Source organism: Pipistrellus kuhlii, unplaced genomic scaffold (assembly GCF_014108245.1).
Source record: "Pipistrellus kuhlii isolate mPipKuh1 unplaced genomic scaffold, mPipKuh1.p scaffold_m20_p_48, whole genome shotgun sequence".
In the NCBI taxonomy this organism is placed as follows: Eukaryota; Metazoa; Chordata; class Mammalia; order Chiroptera; family Vespertilionidae; genus Pipistrellus; species Pipistrellus kuhlii.
Genome location: NW_023425549.1, coordinates 1671442 through 1682118, shown reverse-complemented (window position 1 = coordinate 1682118; position 10677 = coordinate 1671442). Strand labels below are relative to the sequence as shown.

The window sequence follows — 10677 nt, the reverse complement described above, 5'->3', positions numbered from 1 at the left end:
TGCACCCTGACTAGGGATTGAACCCATAACACAAACATATGCCCTGACCAGGAATCGAACCAGCGACCTTTTGGTGCATGGGACAATGAACCAACTAAGCTACCCTGGCCAGGGCATGGAATTTTTCATTATATTCAGACCGAGATTTCCCACAGGTAACTGATTCCTCAAAAAGTAAAACTGCAGATAAGGGGGGCATCTGTGATAACAAAGCCTGCTGGGACTGATGAGAATGAATGAGATGAGAAGTGCCAGGCTTGGTGTGTGGCACCAAGTTAGAGCTCACTGTGGTTTTGAAGGTTTCTAAGCAGGAGTTTTATTTTTAATTTTTTTAATTGATTTTTTTTTAGGAAGACAAGGGAGGTGGAGAGAAACATCAATGCGAGAGTGAAACGTTGATTGGCTGCCTCCTGCACACCCCTACTAGGTATGGAGCCTGAAACCCGGGCATGTTTCCTGACTGGGAATCAGACGGTGCACAGAAGGACACCCAACCAACCAAGCCCCAGGGCCAGGGCAACAGGGGTTTTAGAAAGATCATCTGACAAGTGACTGATCTCTTCAATCAAAAGGATGCATAATCTTTCTCCTCATAGAAGAATGCAAGTTTTTTTTAGCTCTTTCCCACGTCCTCACCAGACTAAGTGCTGGGGACGATAAGAGGAAACTGGACCTTCTACACTTGTTTATGGACTTACAGAGGTCCCTCGGGTAGCTCTCCGGAGACACGGGGAGGTGCACTCAGTGGCCAGCGATTACTCCCGGGTACAAGCCTGGGCTCTCACCTGGTTCCCAGAGGCTCACTGCTGGGTTTGATGGAGCAATTGCATTGGTATCCCTCCCCCGGGAACCATGGACACTCCCTTTGCCGAGACCACATATCTCGTGCAGTGACCACAGTCCATTCTCTCCCCTCCAGGTCTGCATAGGAAGTCTCTGCCCAGAAAAGGCCAGCCGCTGACTCCCTTCACTGGGTGCTGGAGCCGTCCAGGCTCAGCCACTCGGTGTGCGGATGACTGACTAAATGCGTAACCCCTCACCATTCTGGCCTCCTCCGGGGACCTAACAACTACAATACTGCCTGCAATGGCAACCCCCGGGGCTAGCACTGGGTTTGGCTACAAGAACAAAAAGCCTCCAGTAGCAGTGACCTAAACAGGACAGCAGTTCCCTCCCCCTTGCAGCCCAGAGGACAGGGCTGGCCAAGCGCTGCTCGAAGGCTGAGCCTCTCCCTGGCCTTCCTGTGCGGCTTCCACCCGTCACCTCCCGTCGGCTGGGTTGCTCCCCTTCCAGGAAGAAGCGAAGGGGAGGGGAGGCACTGCCCACTATGGCTGCACCCTGGGCCTGGGCCCTCCACGCCGGCACCCAGGAGCCTGGACCAGCACTCCACCGCGCCCAGCGGCATGGAGCCCGGGAAGGCTGGCTTCATTCTGAAGTCTCTGGTACCTGGAAGGAGGAACAATGGATGTGCGGGGACGAGGGCCGCAAAGACAGAAATCCTCAAGCACACACAAGTGGAATGTATTCCCATTTATTCTGCTCAGACTTAATATATAATTTTAATGTGTTCAAAGTTATTAGCAGACATAAAAGATCTGGAAAAAAAAAGAAAGCTATACTATATTATATATTATTTAAATGTTATAAAGGTTTCTTTCCTACAATACAAGGTCAAAAGAATGCCACATTCTAACAAAAAATATTTTAAGAATGTGAGATACTATTGCCAAAATTATACCACAGCTACTGGAAAATTAATGGCTTTTTAGTAGACACTGAGGAATCTGGCTCATTACTTAATGAAAATAAGACTTGGATCTCATATACAAGTGAATTTTAAATAGTTTAAAAGTAATCCTCATTACCTATTAATAGCAGCCAGTACAGCCTAGAACCAGCCAACGAGAAGAAATGTGTAACCATGCAGGGCAGACACCAGCCACGGCCAGTGTCAGTGCCAGCAGCTGGACTTCAGCCCCACTTCGTAGCCTAACGTGAGAGGAAGAGACAGGCCCTGACCGGATTGGCTCAGTGGATAGAGCGTCGGCCTGCGGACTCAAGGGTCCCAGGTTCGATTCCAATCAGGGGCATGTACCTAGGTTGCGGGCACATCCCCGGTAGGGGGTGTGCTGGAGGCAGCTGATGGATGTTTTTCTCTCATGGATGTTTCTAACTCTCTGTTCCTCTCCCTTCCTCTCTGTAAAAATCAATAAAATATATTTAAAAAAAGAAAGGAAGAGCCCGTAAGCTAACAAAAGAAAATGCAAAATATCTCTTACTTTTAAATAAATCAAAGAGCAACAAATTACTAACAAACAATTCATTCACCTAAATTAAAATTAAAAATGTCTGTTTAGTAAAGGGCACGCCCAGATATATAAATCCAAGTGTCACTCTGAGTTATTTGCAATTGCCCAGGAATATACAGGCAACTCTTGAGAATAAACAAAGAAATGAACAGAGAAAGGAACAGCTTACAGAAAGGGAAACCAGAAAGGCTGACAGGTACATGAAGAAATTCCCTAAATTCCTGGGAATGAAGTCAGTGTCCATTAGAACACAGTACCATTTATACCGGCAGACTGGCAAAGAGGGCCCGGCAATCCAAGAGCCAGTGTGGGCGGGAGAAACGGGGAGCGTCCAGTGGAGGGTCGGTGACATCTAAGGCAAATCTGGTAGAAGAGAAATCAGCCTGGCCCACAACCCCGGCCTGGTGTCTGTGCCAGAGGACATGTCACACCAGCGTGGAAGGGGACACAGCCGGGCATTCGTCGTGGCTGTGTCTGTGTGCCAAGGGGGTGTGGGTACAAGGGATGGAGTCGCCTAGGGGCCACCAGTGAATGCATACGTGACACACGATGCCCACTGAGGAACAAGGTCGATGTGCTGGGTGAGAAAAGGAGCCGCACAGGTCACAGCACACCTCGTACCCGAGAAGGATATTCACACGTGCAGCACTGCGTGTGCAAGGACACATTCATAATCAGAGACCGTCATCGACATCCTAGAGTGGGTGCTCATGGGAAGGTGGCGTGGAGGGAGAAAAGCCATGAAACCAGGGCCTCAGAGAGCCTTGTGTGGACCAGGCCTGAGGTCCAATCAAAGGCTTCCCTGCTCAGGGTGCCTTGGCGACGTGTGCGCCTCAGGAGGGGCTCTGAGTCCTGGTGTGCTGACTCCAAGGCCGAGAACCTTCGAGACCCTTCACTGAGTAGCCCGTCTGCCTGTGTGAGCTCCTGCCTGTCTGGGTGTGATCCTTTCTTCTCCTGCTGGTGTGCCTCAAGCGAACCTCCCCGCCTCCCCAGTGACACTGCAGCCGCTGTGTCCTAGGTGTGGCTTCAGTCCCAGGGCTGGAATCCCATTCTCAACCCTCTTTATTCCTCTCCCTCTTCAAACATGAGCAGTCCAGTGAAGGAAAGGGTGATGGTGGAAGTGAAAAGGTGGAGGTGGAGAATGTCCGGGGGGATCGCAAAGCTCAGCACACCTTGTGCATGGAGCCACAGTCCCCCCGGGCAGCCATGACAAACACAACAGCAGTGTGAAACTCAGGTCAACAGGAGGGGGTCAAACACCAAGCCTCGGTTTTGCTTCCGCTTAAAAATAAGTTCTACCTCAGCTTCCGCCAGCCCTTTAGGGCCACAGGGCAGCTGTTGTCCAAGTCCAGTAGTGGGGGGCCCACGAGGGCCTCCCCACAGGGAGTGGGGTTTCAGGCCCAGACCTCAATGAGGTCCCCGGATTCCATGCCCAGATCAGCCGGCAGCTCCTTGCCTGAAAGCTTTGTCCCATCAAAGAAGAAGGAGAGCTGGTGGCCGGAGAGTCCCATGGCCGCCTCGTAGTGGGTCATGAGGGTCTTGAGAGGAGAGTCCTGGACAGACGGAAAAGCTGATGTCAATGAAAGGCTCTCCCCGCCTACCCCTGGAGGCAAACATCGCGATGGTTCCAGAGTGAGGATGATGGCGCTGGAGGCAGGCTCTCCCCCTTGACTGGATGTGTGTCCTTAGGCTAGTGTTACAGTTTGAACTGTGTTCCCTCCAAAAAGGTACCTTGTGGTCCTACCCCCTGGGAGGTGTGAAGTGACCTTACTTGGAAGTAGGGCCTTCGCAGATGTAACCAAGTTAAGATGAGGTCATACTGGACTAGGGTGGGCACTAATGCAACATGACCGTGTCCTCGTAAGAAGAGAAAAGACATCAAGGGAGAGGCCATGTGACAGCAGAGGCAGACTGCAGTGGGGCAGGCACGTCTGGGAACACCAGGGTCAGCTGGAAGAGGCCAGGAGGATCCTACAAGGTCTCAGGGGCGTGACTCTGCTGGCGCCTTCGCCCTCCCGATTTCTGCCCCCAGCATGTGACAGAATGTAGCTCTAGGCCTCTCAGTCTGTGGAAGTTTGTTACAGGACCCTAGGACACAAGCCACCCCCCTCCCTAGACCTCAGGTCCCTTGTTTGTTAAGTGAGGGTAACTACTTTCCCATAAGATTGTTGTGAAATTCAGTGCCCTCAGTGTCACTTACAAGTGTGGCCTTAATTTGTAATTTTGATGGATTTTGGTGGTTACTGTCCAAAGTCCTTTCTACTTTAACTGGAAGGAGACAGGAGACCAGCGCAGAGGTTCCCAGCAGAAGGGGAGGGACGTTGAATGGTGGGCTTTCCCCCGCTCTAGGATGGGCGGGAAGCCAGGCCAGGGAGGGCAGCGTCCAGTAATCGGGGCTGGAAGGAATCCCCCCGCATTAACTGCCGAGAGGAGGCAGGGGCAGGGGAGGGGCACGGAGAGCATCCCCCACTCACCCGGGACAGCGAGACCTGCAGCGTCTGGTGCTTCTCCTTCCCCTGCACGCGCAGCTGGAGCAGCTGGGCGGCCTCTGCTGCCTCGGGGGAGCTCGCCAGCACCACGCAGTCTGCGGAGGCAGGATCGGGGCGCTGGGGCTGGAAGCAAGCCCCCACCCCGGCCTTTCCCTTTATCCCCTGTAGCAAGCCTCCTCCGGGCTCCGCCTCCCCGCCCTCCTCTCACCAATGATGTCAGCCACTCCAAGCTTCAGGGTCCGGGGGGTGGCCGTGGGGGACAGCTCTGTCTCTCCAAAGAGCAAGAGGATCCTGCTTGGGGACACCCCGAGGTGGGTGGCCATGTGGTCCACCACTCTCTGCAGGGGCTCCGACTGGGAAGGAGACAAGAAGCAAGGAGGCCTTCTGCCCTGCAGTCCCCATCTCACCGCCCCCGACACAAGTTTGCGGCCTTTGCTACTCGAGCACCTTGGCTAGGAGTTGCGTCATATTTACCTGGGAAAATGCAGAATAAGATCATGTCAATAGGGGTTCGGGTAGGTAACACAAAGGAAGGAAGTAACCATGGGTTAGGAGGAAAAGGGGAGGGTGCGGACTGCAGCGCCGCGGGGCTCACGTGCCCCATCTAAGCGGCCCAGCCGAGGCCTGGCCCGGGTGGCTCAGTGGGCTGGGTGTTGTCCCATGCACCAGAGGCTGCTGGTGTGATTTCCCCATCAGGATACACGTCTGGGTTTCAGGCTCACCCCCGGCAGGTGGAGTGCAGGCGAGCAGATCGATGTTGCCCGTGACTGTCTTCCTATTTAAGAGAAGCCAGACATCCAGACCTTTGCATGAAATGACCTACTGCAAAGACTGGCAAGCAATCCTGTCTTTTGTGTATTTGCTTTTTGTTAATCTTCACCCAAGAACATTTTTCCATTGGTTTTTAGAGTGGAAGGGAGGGGGAGAGACAGAGAGAAACATCGATGTCAGACACACATGGATTGGTTGCCTCCTGCACAAGCCCTGACCGGGCCGGGAATCGGGCCTCCAACCCAGATGCGTGCCCTTGATCGGAATCAAACCAGCAACCTTTACATCCAAGGACCATCGCTCTGTCCACTGAGCAAACTGGGTGGCTTTTCTGTTGTTGTTGCTGTAAACGCCTCTGCTTTAAAGGCTCTCGGCAGGTAAAAAAGGAAGATGCCCTGTTGGCAAGGCCACGGCTGCAGTTTGCAAGCTCTGGCTTAGCTGCCTGCCACCGCACGATTATGGCTCCTTGCTGTTATCATTCTTATTTTTGGATGGAGTCACTGGGAAGTGAGTGAGCTGAGCATGCCTGGGGATCTGCGTGTCTACTGCAGTGAGAGCGCGAAGTCAGAGAAAAGCGCAGGGCCGGAGGGAAGGAGGAGGGAAGGAGCCATGTCCTGGGAGGCGGCTGCCACGTAAAGCTCCTTAGGATGCTTAGCCTCAGGATCCTTCCACCCCTTCTCCTGGGTGGAAATTTTGCCAGAAAGGGGAGAGCTAATAAAAGACAATCCGGACAGAGGGAATAGTGAGCACAGAGGCATGGAGCCTCAAACAGCGGGACCATGCCCTCTGCCTGACCACGGCCTCTCCTGGGACTTCCTCCCACAGGCCCTGCGCGCTTACCATGGTGACGGGCAATCTGATCAGGTCAGCGCGGCAGCGGACTTTGAGCTGGAAGAGCCGAGGGCTCCTTGGGAGGACGGGCCCCTCCAGAAGGACCACCTCGTCGTCTTGGCTCAGGAGGTCCTGGCCCTGCCGCTGCTTGGGGCTCAGGCAGGAGCGCAGATCCTGGAGGCGCTTGTTCACCTCCCTGAGGAGGAAAGGGACTTGGGTCAGCTGGGGCAGGGGGGGGGGGGGCTCAGCACTGCCCCTCTCGCGCCCCCCCCCCCCCCCCCCGGCCGGGCCTCCTGCCCCAGCACCTTAACTTCTGGAGAGCTCGAGTATGTTTTCTGCTCTTGGTCCTTGGCAGAGGTGAGGGCAAAGGAGAGGTGTCCTGAGACCTGCAGAGATGAGAAAGGCAAGATGGAGGAAGAGGAGAGACCCCAGCCTCACACTCCCTTCCCCTCATGGCTACGGAAGGGGAGTCAGAGAAGCAAGAGGGAACACCTTCCATAGCACACACCTCACTGAAGACAAAGAGGGGGAAGGACAGGAAAACCTGAGGATCATTTTTATACAGAAGGAAATGCCTCTTTTCCCCTGATCCTCACCGAGGATATGCTTATTGATTTTAGAGGAAGGTGGTGGGTGGGGCGGGGAGAGAGGGGCCTATCAGTAGCTTCCGTAAGCACCCTGACTGGGGACACACCTGCCCCTGGGCCTGTTCGCTGCTGGAATGGAACCGCGACCTCTTGGTGAATACGCTCCAAACAGGCCACGCGGGCCAGGGCGACACTGCCTAACTCTGACGGTAATGGCTTCTGAGCACTTACTATACGCCAGTGTTAACTTCCCTTTTTACTAATATGTTTTTACTGACTTCAGAGAGAGAGGGAGAGGAGGGAGAGAAACGTCAATGAGAGGGAGCCTCTGATCAGCTGCTTTTTGCACGCCCCCTACTGGGGATCGAGCCTACAACCCAGACATGTGCCTTGACCAGGAATCGACCTGTGACTTCTTGGTGCCTGGGACGATGCCCAACTAACTAGGCCAACCAGCCAGGCGGCAAGTACTAATCTACGGAGAAACCCTGGCAGGTACCGCTGTCCACCATCTTACAGAACAGCAAAGGGCCCTGCTCGCCTCAGCCTTCCCCTCCCATCCCTTCCCGCTCCTGAGGCTCAGTGCCCAGCTCACTCACAGCGACACCGTACTTTTCTCTCCTTCTTCTTCTTCTTCTTCTTCTTCTTCTTCTTCTTCTTCTTCTTCTTCAGCCTTGCTCCTCAGCTGCTTCTTCCAGGGAGAGTCAGGGTCTGGGAGATCCTCAGCATGGGGACTGCTGGAGTCCGCCATCTCCCCCTCTGCGGACAGGAGAGAGTATGGAGGGTGAGCCCAGAGAGGGCAGCCGGAGGCCAAGGAGAGGAGACCAAGCCGGGGCTTCGGGAGTCCTCAGGAAGGAGCAGGCTGCGGGAGCCACAGGGCTCCATCACAATCCTGTGGAAGTGCTCAGGGGGCCTGGGTCAGAAAGGAAACCTTAACTCAGAGGACAGCAGGAGCATGTCCGAGCCTCGTTACATGTGACACGAGGGGTGAGACACCGTGGCAGGTGTAGAATACTGATAAGTGGCCCACTCCCCTTTGTGATCACATGTACCCCACAAATAAGAAACATCAAGCACACAACCCAGAAAGCATGCATTTAATACTACTTAATGCTATTAGTATACATGCTCATACTATTATGTATACTGTAACACATACATTAAAATAGATGTTGTCACAGTATGGTATTTTTAAATGTTTCCATTTCTTCCTGCACTCAGTTGGGTGGGCAGGGAGACCATGTGAGTGGGCATTGGGGCAAGCAGGGAATGAGGGAAAGAAAAAAGGAGCACAGACCCTCTAAGCCCATGTTTCTCCAATGTTATCCATGAGTGTCATCTACCTGTTTGCCACCAATAAAAGGCCATCATTAACCATAAAGACTAATACTCTTAAAACAAAACAATGATTTTAGATCCGAGATCAGTGGTTCTCAATCAGAGGCAATTTTGCCTCCCAGAGGATATGGGGCACTATCTAGAGAATACTTTGGTTGCCACAATGCAAGGGGGAGAGGTTTGGGCTGCGATCCCGGATACATCAGGATGCTGCTAAATATCCCGCAATGCACAGCGCAGCCCCACAACACAGAATCACCCGGCCCCGTGTCAGTAGTGCTGCTGTTAAGAAACCTTTTCTGAGCTAACTGTGGCAGCTGCCAGCGGCCTGAGACTCTGCATTTCTGACAAGTTCTCAGGAGGTGGCCCACATTGAGTGTGGGGCTGAGGTGCTTCCCATGCACTGGGGCTCAAGCTGGGCCCACATTTTGAGGAGCAAGGAAGAAGGTACATTTACATAGCATGTCTACACGCCAGATGCTGTCCTGAACTATACATGTAGCCCAAGAGAGAGCTGCCCAGATGTTCTCTTTAGTTAATTCCCACTCTTTGACACGGGTCCACTATCATCTCCATTTTCCTGAGGAGGAGATTAAAGCATTGAGAGATGAATGTGCCCAAGGCCACTCAGCTAATGAGCAGAGCTGGGATTCAAAACCAGACCCTTTCCCCCCCAAAAATTACAAGCCCAGACCAGCTAGTTCCTAAATCAGCTCTTCACCCTCCCACCCTCCCTCACAGCACAGAAGTCTTGGCCCTAGATCTGGAATTGCCCACTGGATCGCTCCCTTATTAAATGTGATTCCCAGTCACTGCCCTTGGATGGGTTGCAAACATCGGATCCCTGGGGGAGGACGAGGGCTGGGCGGCCCTGATAAGACTCAGGAACATCCTGGCAGCTCCAGAGTGTTCCCGAGGAGCTTGGTGCCGATGTAACAAGGTTGCAGGCTCTCATCACCTCCCCCTCCTTGTCCCCAAGATGCAGAACCAGAATCCCCAGGGATGGCGCCTGGAAATCTGCATGTCAGCAAGCCCCATACCTACCGGAGTGGGAAGAAGGGCGGTCTGACAGCACTTACTGTGCCTTCCGATGGACAAGCCAGCGCCTTCCCAGACTGGGGCATTTTTCTGGCTGGGAGGCAGGAGCCACCTCTCCTCCGTCTGCAGAGCGGCAGGGATGTACACTCCCCCCGCCTCTCCCCGCAGCCTGTCCTTACCTTCCTCAGCCCCCGGGGGACAGAGCTTCAGGAGGGGCAGGTGATCCGGGAGGAGCTGGAGGCTGCTCTTCACCTGCAAAGACAAAGGTGGATCAGCCCCAAGCCCTCCCTGAGGACACCAACACCACCGCCTTCCTCCTGGACCTGGGGCTTTCCCAGGACCCACAGCTGTTGTGCCCTGACACCCCCTCCCCCACCTCCCCCTCCCCCACACACACACACACGTCCTTCCCTGGGCCCTCTGAGATGCAGGTTTGGTTCTACCTTTGCACTAGGTTGCCAGCCATCCGGCTACCTTAGAATCCCAGGGAATCCTAGCTCCCTTGCTCATCCACCATCACGGGCCCCCAGGCTCCTGGGGCCCCCAGTTCTCTCTGAACTTCCATAACCCCCAGCCCCCCACACCCCAGCTTCCTGGGTCCTTAGCAATGGGCTCCAACCTCCAAATCGGACATGCCCCAAATCCCGGCCCCAGACGCTCCCCAGGGATGCCAGCCCCAGAGGCGCCCTACGGCCCCGGCGGGAATGCCAAGCTCCCTGCACACGCCCAACCCCGTCACCTCCCCGGTCTGCAGAAACCCAGGACCCTGCCTCTCTGCCTCCAGGCCCCGGCTGGGCCAGACCCCCGAGAACGCCCCACTCCGGCCCTCGGCCCCCCGCCCCGCCCTCCCGCGCCCCCGGGAGCCGCACACCTTCTCGGAGTACACCGGCACCGCCGGCGCCTCGCCCGGGGCCAGCAGCAGCCGCCGCCGCCGCCGGACCAGGGTGCGAGGGGCTCCGGCCGGCCGTGCGTCCGCCCCTTCGCTGTCGCTGTCGCTGTCGCCCCGGCGGTCGGGGGGCGCGGCCGGCGCGGGGGACTCCGGGGCTCCGGCCGGGTCCGCGGAGCCGCGCGCCGTTGGAACCTCCAGGATCTCCTCCTCGCTGTCGCTGACCAAGTCCACCAGCACCGCCTCCACGGAGCGCCGGGCGGGACTCCGCTGGGCGCCAGGGCGCCGGCCGCGGACCCCCCGAGCTCCTCGGCCGCCACCGCCGCCTCTGCCGCGCCGACCCCGCTTCCTCACCGGCTCCGCCATCGCACTGACCCCGCCGCCGAAGTCGTCCAGCTCTGGGTTACCCGCCCGGCCCCCTCCCGCGA

The 10677-nt window shown here is 55.7% G+C and overlaps 1 protein-coding gene across 2 annotated transcripts; it reads right to left on the bottom strand.

Annotated features, from left to right (window-relative positions):
• Window positions 1-2459: 2459 nt before the first annotated feature.
• LOC118704883 (nuclear factor of activated T cells 2 interacting protein) lies at window positions 2460-10666 on the bottom strand. 2 transcript variants are annotated; one of them, XM_045572431.1, is made up of 9 exons: window positions 10235-10665; window positions 9543-9615; window positions 7644-7746; window positions 7587-7607; window positions 6706-6786; window positions 6410-6596; window positions 5007-5151; window positions 4784-4893; window positions 2460-3862 (listed from the first exon to the last, which is right to left on the bottom strand). In XM_045572431.1, the coding sequence occupies exons 1-9, from the start codon at window positions 10613-10615 to the stop codon at window positions 3704-3706; spliced, it is 1260 nt and encodes a 419-aa protein (XP_045428387.1). In that variant the 5' UTR covers window positions 10616-10665; the 3' UTR covers window positions 2460-3703. The 2 variants fall into 2 exon arrangements, with proteins under 2 accessions (XP_045428387.1, XP_036268839.1); XM_036412946.2 differs by having other exon boundaries at window positions 7587-7746; window positions 10235-10666.
• Between the last annotated feature and the right edge of the window lie 11 nt (window positions 10667-10677).

What these genes read in the sequence shown, in the direction of transcription:
- LOC118704883 (XM_036412946.2), bottom strand. Translation starts at nt 10,615, where the DNA reads ATGGCGGAGCCGGTGAGGAAGCGGGGTCGGCGCGGCAGAGGCGGCGGT. An exon ending in TCAGATTGCCCGTCACCATG is followed by an intron (nt 5,152 to 6,409) that starts GTAAGCGCGCAG and finishes TCTCCTTCCCAG; the next exon opens with TCGGAGCCCCTGCAGAGAGT. An exon ending in TGGAGTGGCTGACATCATTG is followed by an intron (nt 4,894 to 5,006) that starts GTGAGAGGAGGG and finishes CTGCCTCCGCAG; the next exon opens with ACTGCGTGGTGCTGGCGAGC.